A 20,520-nucleotide genomic window follows, 5' to 3' on the forward strand; every position below is an offset into this window, starting at 1 on the left:
TAATAAATAAAATGTATTACTAATATATATCAATTAAAATTGTATATATTGTATGCACGTATATAAAATGTTATATATATATATATATAAACTGTTTTTAATGATACTTTCAAATATTGAATGTATATATATATATAAAAAAATAAAATAAAATAAAAATTATACTTCCACTTGGATTTATTTTTCTCTGCATTTTCTTAGGTTTGTGCAATTGTACCTTCTGTATTTAAAAAACATCTGTTATGAATGGAATGCAAAATCTAGTGTCTAGAAAGTCTATATGAAACCGTAACATGTAATCAAATCTAATGATTTTAATGACCTAAACCCTTCTGTGAGGTATGGACAGTAAGTGGAAGTGGCGTGCTGTGTTCCTGGAAACTGTCCTGCATGGAACGCCGCAACGGAAACTCCGAGCCAGAACAAAAAGTATTAGTGCCAATCAGCTTAATGCCGTACGCCACACACACTGTACAAACTCACTTCAAGAACCTCTGCTCAATGCCAGACACACGTCAGCATCCCTAACCATCCGTCAGGGGTGGTAACTAAGTGAACAGAATGTATTTTATTGAAGTGTGCATATCAGCATGGGTTAGCAACTGATACACCTCTATCTATGTCAGGACAGAATAAACCCAGGTGATCACACACGAGGAACAGCCTGAACTCAGCATCACTGGTGAAAGTTCATTCGGCTGGAATGGGGCATTTCAGCGGTGCTTAGCAGCCCGTCTCACAGAGACCGGGTCAGAACTCACGGTGAGAGAGCTTCACTGATGAGGCCTGTATATATAATGCATCACAAAGACATTCTTAAAGGTGCTCTAGTCTAAGCGATGTCACGCGTTTTTTTTTTGTCACATACAGCAAACATCTGCTCACTATCCGCTAGCTACTTGTCCCCTGAATACACTGAAAAAAAAAAAAAAAAAAAAAACGCGGTCTCTGTAGACACCCCAGGCTCCACAAACGACAACAAAAACAAACTGGCCCAGCTTGGACCACGAAACACAACAAACAGTGTTTTAGCCAATAACCGACAAGAAGGATTTGGGGGTGGGGTTTGGGGCGTTAGTGCGTGGATGAGGAGGAGGGACGGTCTAACTAGCCTCCATTTAGTTTGACAATACTTCGAACGTCATCGCTTAGAGCACCTTTAATACATTCAAATTGATGTAAAATGCTTTGTTTGTTCATGTAAAGAGATAGAAGTACACTTATGATATATTCAGGGGTGCACATCTTTTTTTTTTTGGTCTGGTTCTCAAGGGAGCACCTCGAGATGCTATTTGGTACTCGCGGCACACTTATCCTGCAAGCTGCCTAAATGTAAAATAACACTATTTGTTCACTGTAGAAATTAAATATAGGTTCATCTTTGTTTTGTTTTTTGTTTTGTTTTTAATAACATTAAATGACACAGACAACAGCAGGAATATTAGGCTGCTGTCACTTTAAGACCGAATGCACACACCGAATATACTGATACACATCCGGTTTCTTTCTCAACTGTTCACTTGTGGCATAACCGAGAGAATACTTGCCGAGACGGATATTTTGACATAATTTTGTGTGTATGTGTCTGTTCACCGTTAACCGTCTCTGACGTTGTGAATGGCTAACGCATATTTAGCAGCTAGTGCAGCTGCACTGTCATCTTCTCCAAGTGTGAAGGGCATTTTGTCAGTATCACTCAGTTCAATGAATGATGGAATTAATGTTTAAAATCTGGGCAAGTTTCACTTACATTTATTTAGTACAGATCCTCTATTTGCTGTAGATCACTGTGTCTACAGATCCTCTGCTCTCTCTCTGTCCATGTTTGTCTACGTCTTCCTCTATCTATTTCTAGATCATGGTCACTTAATCTGTATTTGGAGAGGATTTGTGTTTCTTTAAATTGTTTAATTAATAGATAATTGGCCAATTTAGTGGTTCTATTTAGGGTCGAGTAACATTGGAGTTTATTCTGGAGGTCAAAATGTGCTTTTAGTAATTCGTCATGAGTGTCTTAGTTTTTTGTCGATTTCTTTAATAATAGTTTTGGGGTTCTCTCTCTATCTCTCTCTCTATCTCTCTCCGAGTGTGTGAGGCTGTGCACACAGATAACAGCGCACATTATTTTTACCACACATGCGCACCAATTATGTGGATTTATTGTAATTAGTGCTGTCAAATCGATTAATCGTGATTAATCACATCAAACTTTGTTTTTAGATGTGATTTATCATGATTAACTGATTTAACATTTTCTACAAAAGATTGTATGGTTATTCGCTGTGAAAAATGTGGGTGGTTGCTAGGGTGTTTTGGCTGATTGATAGGATGTTCTCACTGTTAACTAGGATGTTCTGAGTGGTTGCTAGGGTGATATGGAACTGTGTTGTTGGTTGGGTGTTCTAGGTGGTTGCGGCATTACTAGAGAATACTATGAGGTTGCTAGGGTGTTCCAGGTGGTTGCTAGGGCATTAGTAGGGAAGTCTAGGTGGTTGCTTGCTAGGGTGTTTATAGGAAATTCTGGATGGTTGCCACTTGCCAGGATGTTCTAGTCTAACCAACCCTGATCTAACACACCTGTCTGTAGTTATCAAGTGCTCTTTGTGAACTTTGCAGGAAGGTAGATCTCCAGGAACAGGATTGGGCATATTGAATTGGTGATTGGTAGGTTGTTAGAACGTTGCTAGGCTATTTTCAATCTCCCCAACATGTCACACTCTTTTTAAACCACTAAACAAGGATTGAATAAAGCAGAAATCAGAAGCAGTTTACAGGCGCTGACTGGAGTGACAGAGAGAATCTCTCCCGTTCGGCTCTGAGATGATTACCTGACACAGTAAACAAGCATTTCCTGGATGTACAAGAGTGCCAAAGAGGAAAAGATACAATGGAGCTTTTAATAGATAAGCAAGCCGATGCTGTCCATGCAATAAAACACTCTCTGTTCTCACTGGCCCATCAGAACTGATATATGTTTAGGTCTTAAAACTTGTTTATTGTTTTCAAAAAGACAGCCACCACATCAGGTGGTTGCTAACACCACAATTCACTGTAACCGCCAAACACATGATGGATGTTGTGCCAGCCAACAAGGACAAATGAACTATGAAATCTAATATGGAACCATAAATAAGTAGACAGCTAAAGTTGCCTTTTCTGTGGTTTCTGTTCTCATAATGAGATCACATGAAGAAAGCTAACAACCCAGCTTGATTAAGTTCCCCTGCTGCTTTGATTCTCAACGGGTCAGTTGAAATCACCACAGAAATCTTTTCTGATAGTATGGAAACAATGCTAAATCCAAATGCAACTAACCATATTATTATGCATAGTTGGGATAAAATCTCGAACCTGTGGCAAAACCAGTAGAAAACCCCAGCCCTATGCTGTACTTAAACTGCTGTCATTGTGATTTGGAACCCAGTTGAGGTTCCATTACGACTGAACATTCAAACCCAGTACCCTGCAGAGTTCAGGTATTGATTGTGTTGTGGGTTTTCTCTGGAGGTCATACACTTCACTCACTGAGACTGATCTTCACCCACCGCTGTGTAACGATCCCATCGCCTGGTGTCCGCTTCCTAATCCTTTAATCTTTTGGCCCAGGGTTGTTTCCATTATCAGCTCTTACACAACACAAGTCCTGTCCACACCGTTCCAAAAGTCCTGTACAGGTCTTAAAAAATAAATAAAAAGGGAAGCGTTAGAGTATTTTACAGATTACTTTTTTCACTTTTATTTTTATGCATTTCTAAGCATAAGATCTGACATGATAAGTGAGAATGAGATTACTTTAGAACTTGTATTGTTCAATTTACGTTTATAGATCAATTACACGTAAATTAGGCGATTCAAGAACTCAGTTGGAATGTTCAAAGCTGAAAACTTCATTTCCCAGAAACCCCCAGTGTCGTCAAATTTCAACATTATGCTTCAGAATCTCCCTTAAATACCATTATATTACTATGTATATTTATGGAGACATAAAACAATCAATACACTGACCTTATCGATATTTAATAAAAACAGAATCATTTAATGTAGATTCACGGTCACTTCCCTGTTCTGCGTCCGTCTCCCATGATTCTCCACGCTGAACGTCGATGAATATTAATGAAGCTGCGTGTCTGTCGACAATCGCACTCGGCCTCTGATTGGCAGATATTACGTAGCCTTATTAATATTCAGAATGAGTTCCTTATCCTAACGTCACGGCGCAGTCAGAGCTCGGTGTCAAAGCACGGTGCGCGGATCGCAGGACGCTTCAGAGAGAGAATTATTAAATATATGGTGCATTTCTCCGTGGACTTTCTGCACAACAGTCACTCTTTGAGTTATCAGAGTAAAGCAGTCTTCGAGGAAAAAAACATGTGCAACACAGAGGAGAGGTGAGATGATACGCGATTGCATTTTTTACAGTCGTGCAACATTTTCATTTCATCCACATACTGGCAAAGATTTTGCAGCTGATGATTATTATGATTATTTTACATAGATTTTAACGTGCCATTAAAATATTGATGTATACTTATAATGTATTTAAATTATAATTAATAATTCAGAGCATATTTATACACATGTAAACGTTCTAATACATTTTCTTGAAATGAAAATTGTATAGAGAGAGAGAGAGGTAGAGAGGGAGTGAGTGAGTGAGAGAGACTATTATAAAAAATAAAATAAAAAGCATATCAACAATATTTAAAATACTAATTTACTTTATATTTAGTTTGATATAGAGATGTGATGTATGTAAATGATGAATTGACAGGATCTATTGTGATGTCCTGAAGGATCAGACTCAGACTCTATGATCAAAGCGGATTTAATGTCTGCTCAGAGACACTGCTATAAATATTTCATCCATAACCCCATCAACTCAATTAGGATTCATGAGCTTGTAACAGGACTGTCCCAAAGATAATTAGTTTTTCCTAAACAATCAAATTTCCTACTCTTGCAATTTCCTAATTTGAATTCAGGATGGAGACCCGAGCACAGATCACCTGCAAGGATCCTGTTATGGATCTCTAGACACTGTCAGCGGTTGTTTTCATTGAAATGTTTGTTTTTGTAACAAGATTAGCACTAGTGCAGGGTGAGAGGCGATGATCCATATTTAACCTGATATTTAAGGTATTCTGAGTGAGGAATATGGGGACAAAACATTACATAAGCTTTAGCTCCTAGAAAGCTCTGTTGTTTAGCTGCAACATCCTCGCAGTGGCCCTGTTTTTAGACCATATGAACAATTCATATATCATGTTTAAATCAGAGCACTGCGCATTTTCCATGAATGTTTCCTCGCCGGTCACAGAATGACATCCCAAAATCCATCCGCACTCACTTTTCATGCGACGTCCTATTTCTCGACCTCGCGGTCTGCTTGTGTTTTGGTTGTTTTACTTGGACTCCATCCAGACCATCAATGTTAAAAAGAGAAACACTTTACAGAAGAATGTGGCAGCGCTAAGCCTCTGGCATAACAGAGACGTCAGGCTTGTTGTCAAAGAAGGTCACTTCCTTGCTGAGGCGTTGTAATCTGATATGTGAAAAACACAAACCTGCCATATCTCTCCTGGTCAGGGATTGGTTCAAAACACGTTCACTGTGAGTTGAAGGTCGTACGTCACCTTTCGTGCCCCTCTGTATAGCCAAATGATAACTGTTTTCCTGGAAGACTCGCGGTATCCTGTTTTGGTTTTGACTGTTTCCTGGTTGTTCTCCAAACACTCAGCGGAGCCAGTAATTACTGCACTAAAGATTAACCTGAATCCCGGTCTTTAAACAGATCCGGACTATCACCCTGTGGTCCTGGAGGTCAACTGAGTCAATTTGAGTGAAATTATGTTTAGTACTTTCTCAGTAACAAAGGATCTTTGGATTCTTTTGGGAATAGATTCTGCTTTTGGACTAAATGCAACATTATCCTTAACTTATATGTGACCCTGGACCACAAAACCAGTCATAAGTCGCACGGGTATATTTGTGGCAATAGCCAACAATACATTCTATGGGTCAAAATTATAGATTTTTCTTTTATGCCAAAAATCATTAGGATATTAAGTAAAGATCATGTTCCATGAAGATATTTTGTACATTTCCTACCGTAAATATATAAAACATATTTTTGTGAGTGAATGCTGCACAATCGCGAACATAAATGCACAACTTTAAAGGAGATTTTCTCAATGTTTCGATTTTTTTGCACCCTCAGATTCCAGATTTTTAAATAGTTGTATCTCGGCCAAATATTGTCCTCAAAAATTTTACCCATGTGACTGGTTTTGTGGTCCACGGTCACATATTACTATTGTTCATAGCCTAATAAAATTCCCATTATATCACCAGAATAGGAAGCATAACCTAGCAGCCACTCAAAATATTCCTAGAAACCTCATAGCAATCTAATGCAAAAACGACGTCTCCATCGTGATGTCGATCGAGTTCTGTGTGTTAAATGAATCCAAGAAAGTCCCACAGTTTCAGTTTCTATTTTTTTTTAGTTGGCCTGAATCTGTTTTTGATCCAGAGCGTATAATCAGAGACGGTGGAGGGGAGGAAAGTGCTTGAATGTCAGAGGGTGAAAGTGTCGGCTTTCAAAACAAGCTGACATTTCACTCGCAGATACCCAGCGCTCTTTACAGAGACCAGGAGAGGAGAACCAGCAAAACAAGAGTGTCTCAAAAGCGCCTTGAAAAAAACAAGTCATACTATTTCTTTGTACTAAAGTAAAGATAGTATGTAGGGTCACCAAAAAGGAAAGTAACAGCTTCACCTGTTTTTTGTGTGGTCACCATGCAGATTATGTCACCTGGGTTACATGTTCGGTTGCCAGGGCAAGGAAACCACTACGCCCTTCTTTCATTTGCCTGCTGGGTAATCTGGCTCATGAGACTTGAAAACAAAGCCAATTCATTTGTCATGGATTGCTGTCAGCTGATAATGGCATACAATATCAATGTTCTGTTCCCAGATCAGCTTAATGCCTATACGTCAGCTCATATTCCTCTGTCTAGCTTGTTGTAAACAAGGTTGTTTTGAAAATCAGGAATTTTCTGGAAAGGCTTTCAATCATAATGAGAGATTTTCGCTGACAGTGTGCGGCCTGGCTTCAGATGAGATATCTGATCCGAAGATCTCCCAGTATGTCATGGGTACATAAATGTCTGTTTCTGTTATTACCATCTCTAAAAGCCAGTGCTGTAACTCAAGCCCTCTGGGATGTCAAATGTTCTCAGCCAAGCTGCTATTTACAGACTTGTTTTCACGTCATGTGCTTGTTTGTGATCCGTGCGAACGCCTCCCGTCTGTCTAGTGGAAAGTGAAGCGTCCGTCTCTAAGAACTAAAAGTCATTATTATTATTATAATATATTTTAATTATAATATAGAATAATTTCATTTTAAGAATCAAATCCATCGGCTGATGCTGATGATCGCAAAAATATTACATGATTAATTGGCCTGGGCTATATATCGGTCCAACACTAATTTATTGATAGATTTGATGAAATTGAATTGATAGATCAGACTAAACAAAATGATAAATTAGCTTAATTCCATATTAGAACAAACCTTGTTTTACTCCAGCTGACTTAAGAGCTGCCGTAGGGCCAGATTTATATAATGATTACAGAATCCATAACCATTCCAACGCAATCTAGCAAGAGCAGCGCAAATTAGCTTTTTTGGGGCAGTAAATAATGACGCAAATACCATTTGCTAACGCAAACAATAGTAAATCACCTTGCATGATTCATTGAAATACTCTCCTCCCCATAGATTTTGCGTCTGAAAGGTAAACTCCTACAAATCCTACTAATGCTAATTTCTCACGGCGTCTTTAGTAAATCCTGATAGCAGTTTTTTTAAACGCCAAAAGAGCATTTGCGTTGGCGCAAGCTGTTCGTAAATCTGGCCCATAGTCTGATATCAGAGAACTGAGTGCTAATGTGAAAACAGAGCTGCAGAAAACATGACAAGGTGACAGCGTCTAATAAGGCATAAGAACAGATATATAGAGAGAGAGACAACATTGCAGTTAAGCAGAGAGCCTGCTGTTGGCAGGATGGGTATATGTGTTATCGGCTGGCACTCTGAGGCCTTTGCCAAAATGCGTCATGAACTTAAATCATGACGCCGACAAACAGAGCGAAGGTAGTTTTTAGAAGCACATGCCAATTTTGGTCAAAAGCACCAGAGGAAACCTGTGTTAACCTTACACCGCTATGACATGATTTCTTTTTGATATTGTGTGTTGTAGTTGTGCCGTGCTTGGCTCGAGGCAGCGGGCTCCAGGGCCTCTGTGGTGCTCCTGATGCCCCTCTCCCACTAACGAAGATCCCGGGTGGGCGAGGGACGGGCAGGGATCTCCCTCACAGCGTACTTCACAAAGTAAGAACACACACAGTCTGGTTTGTTGTTCGCTTTTGTTTGAACATAAAAATAAATACAAATATTCTAAATCATTTAAAGGGGTCCTATTATGCTTTTTTACATTTTCAACTTTCTTTAGTGTGTAATGTTGCTGTTTGAGCATGAACAAGCTCTGCAAAGAAACAAAGTCACTACACAGGGAGATATTCTCTATATCAGTGTGCAGTTTCTGGACACCGTAAAACACTTCTGGGAACGTACGTCACAATATATGCAAAAAAGGGGCGAGGCCTGGTTGAGTTGCGTTAGTAGTGTGTTAAAACTCATGGTTATGGTAAGGGACGTGACATTTTCGAAACGCGGTCGATGCACAACTAAAAAAAACACTGGTCCAGCCGACCAATCAGAGCACATTGTGCTTTTCAGAAGGAGGGGCTTCATAGAGACAGGAACTAAACAGTGCGTTACTGACAGACTGGGAAGAGAGGTGCTGCAACAGTCAAATATGTGAAAAATAATGTGTTTTTGAAAAATCAAGCACCTATTCTTGTAGACCCCAAAAACAAGACTGAAAAGGAGCATAATAAATCCCCTTTAAAATGTTTATATTAACATGATTTTCGCCTTCTTTCCAAAAAATTAAAGAGCGATACTGTTAACTATGCCGCTCGCTATAATGGTAATATATTTAATATATGTTGTTAATACAATTAAGATGCACACCTACCCTGTAATATAATGCTGAACTCAAAAGGATATTTAAAAAAATCGGAAGTATTATTATATTATATTAGTTTATCAATACTACAGGTGAAACTCGTAAAATTTTAATTTCGTGCAAAAGTTCATTTATTTCAGTAATTTAACTTATAAAACTAATATATTATATAGACTCATTACAAACAAAGTGAGATATTTCAAGCCTTTATTTATTATAATTTTGATGATTATGGCTTACAGCTTATGAAAACCTTTCCACAATATTCTAATTTTGAATTTGGGGCTTTTCATAAGCTGTAAGCCATAATCATCAAAATTATAACAAATAAAGGCTTGAAATATCTCACTTTGCATGTAATGAGTCTATATAATATATTAGTTTCATCTTTTAAGGTGAATTACTGAAATAAATGAACTTTTGCACGATATTCTAATTTTTCGAGTTTCACCTGTATATAGTAGAGAGTGCACATAATAGGTTCATCTCGGTTTGCTACTTTACGGACCTGTAAGGCTAAAAACCCTGTACAGTAAATTAATACGTTAGTCAGTAAGAGTCTGGAGCAGCAAGCCATACCATTTCCAAAAAAACACACACCGACACCCAGCCCAAGGGAGGAGACGGGTGTAAAGAGATCTCCAGGGCTTGTTTTTTTGTCTCATAGCTCTGTACAATATTTACAGCTAGTTTCCATCTGGCCTACTTATGGACGGTGTTGGCACTCGGTAATCGAGCTTGGGATACACCTGACCGTGTGCGTGACACTATAGATGTCAGCACTGTCTGTGCAGACATGTGATCGTCTCAAAAGGTTAAGAGGTTTAGGATCACTCACACCTGTGAAAAGATCTATTGTTCAAGTCCCTGTTAGCTGCTCTTGAGCTCATTTATATCAATTGATTTTGTTTAAATATTCTACTCTGGCTTAGATATTTAGACAAAAATCAATTGAAAATCGACAGGATTACAGCGGGTTCATTACTGAAATGAATCCCACATTGCTGGGTATTTCCAACTTCATCTTAATGGGATACACGTTGCAATACAGATGTTAGAAAACAACGCAGTGCAATCGATCGATAATATCGATCGTGAATATCTCTCTTGCAGTTAATTATTTTAGAACTATAGAAGCATCTGAGAACGGTTTCTTTTAAGAGTTTACAATAACGTTAATAACATTAATAATATGCAATATTGTATGAAAAGGAATGCATTTTGTGTCCTCCAGGACGACAAACTGACAGTGACTCAGGCGGGATCAGTAAGTGGAGCGCCCCCAGTCCTGCACTTCCAGTACCAGTTGAGCGAGCGACGAATCTCCAGCTGGGACACGGTTCTTTCAGACGATGCCCTCTACCTGGAAATCCCCTCTGGAGCTCTCCACAATGGCAGCAAAGAAGGGTACGTTGGGTTCATAATCTGCCTATATTGAAGCTGACAGACAGGTTCGGCTTTAACTGACCTTTTTAGGTCACCGTAGAACAAACGGCTGGTTTAATTTGAGTCAAAAGCAGCTCGAGTTGGTTTTCCGTGTAATGTTTCATCACTGGTACGAGGTTGTGAAAGGTGAAGCCGCTCTTGATGAAAGTTCTTCCAGTCATTTCTCATTTGGATTGGTCATATCCAGTCATGTGCTGTCTTTGAGGTCACTGCAGGCATTGGAACAGAGTGTTTTACCCTCAACGAGCAGGTGGTGGACTGTCAGAAAGCATTAACTTTGTGTGTGTGTTCTGACTGAAGTTGTTCTGTGGCTAGTACATCTGCATTATTACATAAGATTCACATTATGTAAAAGCAGCAGTGTGTCACCATCTCTCTCTCTCTCTCTCTCTCTCTCTCTCTCTCTCTCTCTCTCTCTCTCTCTCATTACTCTGCAGTTTCACCAGGCTTCTGGAGTTTGCAGAGGAGCAGTTGAAAGTCAGCTATGTGTTCCTGTGGCTTCACAAAAACAGAGACGATCGATGTAAGAAACATTTAAACACATATAATGATATCAATTCTGTCATCATTTACTCACCCTCATATTGTACCAAACCAGTATGAGGGACTTGCTTTCTTCTGTGGAACTCAACCAAAAATATTCCCCACCATAATGGAAACTGAGGTTACAACCACATTAATCCGGATACATTTAAAATCTGTATCTTTAAAAACAAAACAAAGAAAAACATCATTCTCTTTGTTTTGCCGTTTCGTACACACTGAGAAAGTTTTGTCTTTTTGAATTCGCTCACCCAAGTGGATACATTTGAAAACAGTGTTTTCATGTTGTAGTGTGAACAGTGTTTAGTCATGCATATACTCCATATCTATAGATGTATGGGCATTGTTGTACCTGCTATTCATTTACATAGTGTTGCTAAAGATATTTGTTACTTGTTACACAATCTTCACATCGCGTAGCTGCAAAGATGACGATTTACTCACAATCGCTGTCCTGTGGCAAAACATGAGTGCTATTGCGTTTTATACCATACACATAATGCTGATTTTGAGTGACCTTGCCACACCAGTAAATGCAATGGTAGGAAATTTTGCCAATAAACGATCATTCCAGAAGAATAGCGTGAGAATATTATGCCTTATCTCTCAGTATTAGCTCAGTGAGCTTTTATGACGTTTTACAGATGCGCAACGAGGGGATTTAAGCATTTTCAATGTAGACAAGCAACTTTTGGAAAACACTTAAAGCTAGTTTGGAGGGTGTGTTATGTAATGAAAATGCCATTTTCAATATCCGGATTCATGTAGACGTAGCCTAACTCCAAAATGTTGTGCTTTTTTTTGGTGTCATTTTTTTTTAGAGCTTGACAGCCCCATTATGATTTGTGTACAATCTGCAAAAAAGAAAGAAAGTCATATGGGTTCGCATTTGCAACAACATGCTGAGTAAATTATGACAGAAACTTAATTTGGGTTATCTAATATTTTTAAATTAGATAATGAATAAAAAAAACTTACCATAATTCAATAAATAATGAACTTTGTCTTTGTCTCCACTTGTGCAGTGTCCATCATGAAGACCTTCCACTACATGGGTTTTGAGGTGGTGAAACCGGGTCACCCGCTGGTGCCGGCCCGGCCCGACCTTCTCTTTATGGTCTATTCCATAGACAGCAGTAGTTCTGATGAAGAGTGACCATCACACTCTCTCTCACTCTTAAAATGCCCCCACCCCTCTTGCTCCCCGTCTCTGTTCCCCACCTTTATACCTCTGCATCAAAGTGACTTTTAGGACAGGGGTGGGGCGAAGCTGGGCCTTCTAACACTCTGATTGGTTCAGTTTCTGTAATTAACCCACCAATCGGTTCTGATTGGTCGTTCCATCAGCAGGAGGTGGTTTGGTGCTAAAGCAGAAATCCAGCATATCCTCTCTGTTAATCATCATATATCAAACTGTCTATATTGTTGTGTACATTCAGAACAGGAGACAGATCGCAGACATGGTAGTGATACTTTTTACAGAAGGGAATGCATTTGTAATTGATTGTAAACTGTTTCCAGTGGCTGATGGTGGTGAAATCAGGAATTATTTAGTTTATTCCAGTTTTGACACTCTTCTTTAGGAGTTTCAGCTGTAACTTTCACTAGTTCACCGTACTCAGAGGAAGCAAGCCGAATAGCTCTCGGTAGCTAGGACTCGACTCACTTTAACAGCACAATTAGATCTTAAAACACTCGTTAGGATTCATGCTGCGTTCCATACAACTTCGAAATTTTTAATTTCCACCTTCCTACTTAGAGAAGTGGTATAGAACGCACTTGAAGTTGGACTTGGAAAACTATGGAGATTGTGACTTCAGTCTATAACACCACAGAGAGGTGCACAGACAATGCTAAACATTCACTTTTACGCAAATAAAACACATCGATGAGTCAGTTTCTGAATAATATTACCAATAAAACCAAGAAACGTTGCAGTGACGTGTAAAACATTAAATTGCCCTCACTGTAGATGATCACGCATCTACAACATGAACGCTAGCATTGCATATTACCATTTTGTTTTTATGTCGTCAGAATGTCATGCTTTATATTAGAAAGTCAAAGATATTACGTACGAAAAATATCTCGCATTAAGCATGGGATGGAACGCAGCATTCTACGGTGTATCATTCCAGACCCCAACAATGCACTTGAGTGTAAGTTTAGTTGACATTTTTCTCAGTCTGGTTTTGAGAGTTTGCTTTTCACTGATTCTTTGAGTAGAAGTTGTTCAATCAGGTCTGTTGCTTTTATTTCTTTTAAAATGAAGCCAGACCTGAAAACTTCTAGACGCATGAGCATGTTTGTAATTAAATCATTCTAGTTTTAAGGTCCTCTTTGGTCTTCTTCATGAGTCTTACCATAGTCTATCACACCTTTTGTCTTCACCATCCCAAACCCACAGGAACATGAGAGCAAACCAACCCCACACCCTCTGCCCCTCAGGGGCATTACACAAGCACTTTAGGAAAACACAAGCAATTCAGCCCACGGTGCATTGCACATCCATTACAGAGAGATGTACTTTGAGCCGTCAAGATGTCTTGCAGTGTTTAGTGAACTTGACATACTTGCCAAAGATAATGGTCTCCATTCAAAGCGAAAGCCTCGTTTAATTCATATAAGACTGGTGAACCTACCATAGCAGCACCTTTAGATTGCAGGCTCGGTCCCGGCGTAGTCAGGTAAAACATGCAAAAACATTCCCTGGAGCGGAAGCCTCTGTTTCTTTGATTCTTGGTCATCTCTGTGGAAATTTGGTGCAATTAATTCAGTTCTGTATACTTCTCAGCAGGGCGGCCTTTAGGTTTTGCATGTGTAAATAGACCTTACCTTTCATGGGCTGAGACAATAAGCTTTTAGAGAATGTTTTTTGTTCATCCACTTATTTTTATTTTGTATCTATATGATTTTATTTTGTCTATATTGATTGATTTTTTTTTTGTAGTGTAGAAATTAGAGTAAATCAGATATCATTTATTGACGATCTACACTTGTATACCTTGAACTTTTTCCTTATGTCCAAATAAAACACGTGACAAAACCAAACTTCATGACTTACCTGTTATTTCCCATCATTCTCTGTGGCAAGACAAAAATACAATACATAGAGCATAAACAACACATCAAATATGCATGGCAAAACTAATTAGTCATTGTAAAACGTCCATATTCATGAAGTAACTGCAGTGTGTGAGAAATAACCATAATAAATTGCTTAACTGCAATTGTTTGGACATATTTCCTATTTATTCCATTTTACCAGACAATGCATACTTGCCTTGTTTCATAGACAGGGCTTAGATTAAGCCAGGATTTGACCTTAGTTGAATTAGAACATTTAAGTATTTTTTTTTATAAAAGTCCCTTTAAAAATAAAAAAACATTAGCCTACTGGTGTGCATCTTGAGACAAAACAATGACACATTTTAATGTCAGTGCAAGTTACTTTCAGTTGAAACAGCTCAAACATGCATTTTAGTCTGATAATAGCTTAAACCTTGTCTGTGAAACCGGGGTATATTAAAAATATAGGGCTATATATAATCCAAGTTTTAAATTGTCAAAATGTAGGAATACATTAACCTCAAAGTTAACACAAATGGTAATAAACTAACAAAACATTTGCTTGGTTATTTCTCAACCTCACTTGAATTTGTTCCTGATCATTAGACATGACACGATCAGTCTGAACCCAATTTCCTGAGGTACCTTCAGAAACACAGACTGACTCTCGAAGACCAGATGAACTGAAGAGGCTGTCGCTATGAAAAGAGCCGCGAGCCAGACGCACTTAACGATCCGTGCTGGGTTACATTACATCACAATAATCTCGTCCATTAAAATGACCTAAATTCTCTCAGCGTGTGACACGTTAACATCGCTATGTTGCCGGGTTACTCTGCGAGCTTGCCGTTGTGTTCAGCTCTCTCTGACCTCTGAAACAGTAATCCATTCGCGCGCTTATGCAACACGTGCCTAATTTTCCCGCACTTCTTAGAAAGCCCACAAAATACGTCGAGTCAGTAAAGCGATTCCATTAAGCCTTTAGAAGAACAGATGATGTTAGAAATCAGGAATGGAGAGAGAACATTGTGCTTGGTACGTTTTTCCATCTTCAAACCAAACTTGGGTCTTCAGCCTGTCTGGCTAGCTCGCCTCCCATGTTTAGGCATTAAGTCAGTAGGTGGAGAGTAGGCTAGTGTTTTTTGTGGCTGTTTGAACACATTCGCCCACATGAGTGTTTAGCTATGAAAGCAAGCAATCTGGTCTAATGTGTTTTTGACTACCCTTGGAAGTGGTCTGAACTGAACAAGCTCAAAACGTTTTGTAAACCCCATTTACACCTGCATTAAGAGTCGTCCACTTGTGATCCAATCAACCAAAAACGCATCTTAATACCAGGTGTAAACAGGTCTTATGGCATTTTATGTTTAAATAGTAAAGATTTTTTGTAAAGGTTATCTGGGCAAAGAAATACTTATTGTCTCAGCCCACACCAACCTGAAAACTCTTGGTTACACAACACTTACATTAGAGGCATACATTTTCAGATTAACGCTTTTACATTGAATCTATTATTTAACACACAGCACCAGCTGTGGGACGTTAAGTGAGGAACCAGACACATAATCAGAAACAAAACAACTCAGTTCAACTTTTCGTTTTTGTGTTTAATAAAGAAAATGACAGATGAACAGACAGAGCAATATGAATTTCTTTAGGATTCCCAGCGGGCGTTCGAAATTTAATAGAAAACAAGTGCAGGTGTTTTATTTGTCTTTCTCCTTCTGTTCTTTCTCTTTCTTATCCTTCTCCGCTTTGGCCTCTTCAGCCTCGTGTTTCTTGATGAGTTCTTCCACTTCCTTCTGCTTGAGGACTTTGATTCTGGTCTTGCCGTTCTCTCGTGTCAGTGTGGCGATCTCCACTGCAAAGATCGGCAGAAAAAACGAGGGAACATAATCAGATGCTTTTCCATGAAAGTAGACTTTGAATCTACTGAAGCAACATCTTGAAAGCGATAGTTTCACTTTAAAATGAAAATTCGGTCATCATTTACTCATCCTCAAGTTGTTCCAAACCTGTATGAGTTTGTTTCTTCTGCTGAACACAAAAGAAGATATTTTGAAGAATGTTGGTAACCAGACAGTTGATGGACCACATTAACTTCCATAGTAAATTTTTTCCATACTATGGAAGTCAAGGGGTCCATCAATTGTTAAATTACCAACATTCTTCAAAATATATTATTTTGTGTTCAGCAGAAGAAACAAACTCATACAGGTTTGGAACAAAGGTGAATCTTTTTTGTTTTTCTATCTGAATAGTTAGTTAATTAGCAACAGCTTTTGGGGGTCATATACATTGTTATTGTAAACCTATTTATGCTTCAAAGTAAAAAAAATAAAGAAATAATTTATCGGTATTTAAAACAATTAAAAAAACAAAATTTAGTAAGAAAAATATTTCTTATTCGTGCACTTAAAAAAAAAGTTAATAGGTAGGTGAATAGGTAATTGCGACTTCATATATAACACAATGTTTTATTGTTAAGAAGAGTGTGTTGTTGCATGACAGTTTTGACAGCAGTGTTTGTTACTGTATGTGAGCAGCTGCATTAGCTGAGAGCTCAGATGGATTGTGGGTCTGTATATGGTTTCATGATCATTCATAATGCAGAAGTCCGCCTCAATCTACCAGCCTCGTCTGCACGCTAAAACATTTATTCCATCTCCGTCTTGCCAAACACACACACACACCTTTCTCTGCTGAGAGCTTGCTGACGTCCATGGTCTTGTTCAACACTTTGACGGCGAGAGCGAGGGCAGCAGACAGAGTCATCTCTCCTTCTTTATAATCCTGCTTCAGCATCGACACAGCAGCCTACAACACACACACACACACACACACCTGAACTTAGTGTTCTTTTGTGATAACAGAATTGAGGACAGCGTGTCGTTGCCATCTACTGGCCGAATCATGATATTATTAGTTGATCTGTCATGGGATTAATAAAAACTGGTTCTTTTTAAAGAATCAAACCGATTCATGAAGCATTTAACTTTAAGAGAACTTAAAGATCATTTAACTTACACAATTATATTTGACATGAAACATGAATACAGAAATCATTCAAATATGATGATTTTCTGCTGAAGAAACATTTCTGATTATCAATGTTGAAAAAACGTGCGTTGCCCAATATTTGAGGAATATTAGAGGAAACTGATCCATTTTTTTCAGGATTCTTTGTTCATAATAGCAGCATTCATTTGAAATGGAAATCTTTTGATACATTATAAATGTCTTTTCTGCCACTTTGTGGATGTATATTCAGTGTCAGCCTAGTGACTGTTTTTGAAATGATTTCCACTGATTCTTTCTAGCACTAGTTGGACAGTTTAAGCGCGTCACATCAAACAGGATGATGCCGCATCCAGCATGAGAGTCAGAACGTGTGTTTCACTCACTGCGCTGTTGTTCCCGATGCACGTGGCTTTCCAGCCTCCATAGTTTCCGCTGGGATCACTCTGATAGAGCTGGAATCCGTAGTGTTTGTCCCAGCCCATATACAGCAGAGACACACCGAAGGGTCTTTTACCTGATAAAACACACACAGTTTTTATTTAGCAGCCCAAAACTTCACCAGGATCATGTTAGCAACAGATTAATAATGTACAACTGTTTTGATTTAGCAGGCGTACCTCCAAACTGTGTGTAGGCCTGTTTGATGTCACACAGGGCAGTGACCAGCTGCTCACAGGGGATTGGCTCCTGATACTGCAGGAGGTACCTGCACACACACAATCACACACTATATGAATCCTGAGATGCTCATGTCTTTACCAGGAGTCAGAATGATGCTCGACTCACTCACCTCTGTGCGATGAGTCTCAGCTCGTTCGTGAGGACGTTGGCATCTGACGTAATTCCCGCCACACTGCATGCCATGTCTCTGCGTTACAGAATCACCACACACCAGTGTTGTTATTGTAATCGATCACTAAAATCATTTTCAGCAATTCAAATAAAGCTTAAAATAAATTAAAATATAAATGTTGGCTTAAAACTTAAATTTAAAAACAAAATCAAATAAGCATTGACAGCTTAAATAAGTTTAAGTACTAAAATTACGTAAACTAACACTTAAAGCATAAAGCTAAAAATAAATATTTATTTAAAAAAAATGACAAAAGCACATAAAATTACTAAATAAAACCTCAATTAAAAATACTAATTACCTAAATAATACTAATTAGCTAAATAAAAAAAGACAAATTAAAATACCTGATAACTACCTGAAATAATATTAATTTAATTAAGTACTAAAATTACTAAAACATAAAAACAAAGCTAAATAGAAATATATATATATATAAAAAAACGAATTACTAAAACTTAAATTAAACTAAAAATTAAACTTACCCTTGACAACTAACTGAAATAAGTTTAAGTACTAAAATGACTAAAGCTTAAATATAAAGCTAAATAGAAATACTAAAAAAAGACTAAAGCACAACAAAATGACAAAAACTTACATTTAAATTAAATTGAAAACAAACTTAAATTAGCCTTGGCAAAAACCTGTAATACGTAAGTTTAGTTACTAAAACTAGATAGAAATATTAAAAACAATAATGACAAAAGCAATAAAATTAATAAAACTTAAATCAAAATAAGACAAAACTTAGCCTTGACAACTGAAATAAGTTTTAGTTAAAGTACTAAAATTAATACAACTAAACCTTAAGCATAAAGCTAAATAGAAATTTAATATTTTATAAATAATAGTAAACTAGCACTGCCATTACATAGATTTCTCAAGCACAGAAATTAAATGAATCTACACGTTAAATATTAATACAATTCCTCCCATATCAGAAATAATAAAAATGCGCTTTTCAACTCCTTTTGGGAAACTCTTGCTCATGAGTTGAAAAGCCATGATGATAATCAAGTTATTTGTGTTCAAGTAATCGTGAGAATGATTTTAAAGGCCACATAAATGATTTAACCGGAACTAATCCATTCTCATCTGAAAACACGACTCACTCGTTGAGTTTGTAGATCTTCTCGGAGAAGAAAACCTCATCCAGAAGTTTGTGGATGTTCCTCCTCTCTGCCGCCAGCAACACGCCGTCATTAGCCAGGATGCCCAGACAGGTGCCAGCGTGACCGATGGCCTCCATGGCATATTCTACCTGATACAGACGACCTGCCAACAACACAACACACACACACACACTGAGACCACATTTACAAGTGACATGAAATCAGCATGTATAACAGTAACACACAGTAGAAGAAATAATAAAACAGTGGATATAGGGACTCTCACCCTCTGGGGAGAAGATGGTCGTTCTTGAGTCATATCTTCGAGACTGTTCAATAAAACAAAAAGGAGTGTTTTTTATTTTATTTTAACATATTGTGAATAAACTGCATTAAAAATAGATCCACTAATAATGCAACACTTACCATAGTGCCTTTAAATAAAATAAACTCTGCAAAGAGAAAGGGGAAAATGCTTCATTGATCAGTAATCAATTGCACATAGAGTTTAAATGCATATTATTGATAATTATAATATTTATACATTTTAATAATTCGGTGATTTTAACTGCTGTCAGAGTCTAAAGCACTTTAACACACACAGAGCAACAAAATGAAACAGAAAGTAGCAGAAAACAACATAAACCCACACAAACACAAATCCAGCTCACAATATAAACTGAATTTATGATCATAAATGAATATAAATGAGATAGTATGAAGCATAAATGTGATATTTTAAGCGGCTTTCGGTGTTTCTCCAGTATGAATGTTTTAGCTTTAGCATTAGCACCTGCATAACAGCATGAAGCAGCAACTTTTCATTTCATTTAAATGTATCCATCGCTTAATTAATCTCACATCATCTCAGCGCCTTGCACACGCACATAAGGTTTTGGTTTGTGATGGGCATCATTAACAGGATGTCAAATATAGTAAAATATGATTATTTTCATACCTAATGCCTGTGCTCGCGGTGCCTGTTCACTGTTGCGGCTCCGACTCCGCTAGAGATTCTCACTGCAGCGAGAAGCGCGTCCACTCTGGATTCACTTCCAGGTGGGTCACGTGTGTTACGTGAAGCTCTCTGATTGGTTCCTTTCCTTCAGTTAGCGGTTTAGTTCGATTCTTCATGTTATTAAACGCCATTTAAAAATTTAATTGTAACAAGGGCTAATTTTAAATACTTTTCAAATGCCTTTAATGTATATACTTTATTGCTTTACATAAGAACAATTCCTCACAATATATTATTTGAATAAAACGATGATCTTCTAAGCAGAGTAAACTAAACAGACAATAGAGAGCCTAAGTCCCGCCCCTCCGCTTCCGGCTCATGGGACCTTATTTCGGAAAAAATATGTATGGAAGTCAATGGCGA

The 20,520-nt window shown here is 37.9% G+C and overlaps 2 protein-coding genes and 1 long non-coding RNA gene across 4 annotated transcripts in view; 1 reads left to right on the plus strand and 2 right to left on the minus strand.

The window, feature by feature from the left end:
- Positions 1 to 4,104, minus strand: part of LOC306994113 — a 28,192-nt gene extending 24,088 nt beyond the window's left edge. For both annotated transcript variants that reach the window (XR_013796617.1, XR_013796618.1), the window contains exons 1-2: positions 4,006 to 4,104; positions 3,546 to 3,676 (exon numbers count right to left, since the gene is read on the minus strand). This is a non-coding gene — a long non-coding RNA (uncharacterized lncRNA). The remainder of the gene's footprint in view (positions 1 to 3,545; positions 3,677 to 4,005) is intronic.
- Positions 4,105 to 4,204: 100 nt separating this feature from the next.
- oaz2a (ornithine decarboxylase antizyme 2a) lies at positions 4,205 to 14,135 on the plus strand. Its single transcript, XM_079604438.1, is given in 6 exon segments — positions 4,205 to 4,388; positions 8,265 to 8,316; positions 8,318 to 8,395; positions 10,330 to 10,502; positions 10,979 to 11,064; positions 12,110 to 14,135. Coding segments are annotated over 6 exon segments (621 nt in total). The 5' UTR covers positions 4,205 to 4,287; the 3' UTR covers positions 12,241 to 14,135.
- A 1,604-nt stretch (positions 14,136 to 15,739) lies between these two features.
- Positions 15,740 to 20,470, minus strand: psma4 (proteasome 20S subunit alpha 4). Its single transcript, XM_079604439.1, has 9 exons — positions 20,098 to 20,470; positions 19,566 to 19,591; positions 19,426 to 19,468; positions 19,140 to 19,302; positions 17,965 to 18,042; positions 17,792 to 17,880; positions 17,558 to 17,688; positions 16,847 to 16,970; positions 15,740 to 16,014 (listed from the first exon to the last, which is right to left on the minus strand). Exons 2-9 carry the CDS (start codon positions 19,566 to 19,568, stop codon positions 15,860 to 15,862), a joined length of 786 nt encoding a protein of 261 aa, XP_079460565.1. The 5' UTR covers positions 19,569 to 19,591; positions 20,098 to 20,470; the 3' UTR covers positions 15,740 to 15,859.
- Positions 20,471 to 20,520: the final 50 nt, after the last annotated feature.

This window comes from Phoxinus phoxinus, assembly GCF_949152265.1.
Source record: "Phoxinus phoxinus genome assembly, chromosome: 25".
NCBI classification, from domain to species: Eukaryota; Metazoa; Chordata; class Actinopteri; order Cypriniformes; family Leuciscidae; genus Phoxinus; species Phoxinus phoxinus.

Excerpts from the sequence above, each read along its gene's own strand:
- psma4 (XM_079604439.1), bottom strand. Across the intron at positions 19,303-19,425 it reads GACCATCTTCTCCCCAGAGG|GTCGTCTGTATCAGGTAGAA; the intron begins GTGAGAGTCCCT and ends TGTTGTTGGCAG. Across the intron at positions 16,015-16,846 it reads CAAGCTCTCAGCAGAGAAAG|TGGAGATCGCCACACTGACA; the intron begins GTGTGTGTGTGT and ends CGATCTTTGCAG.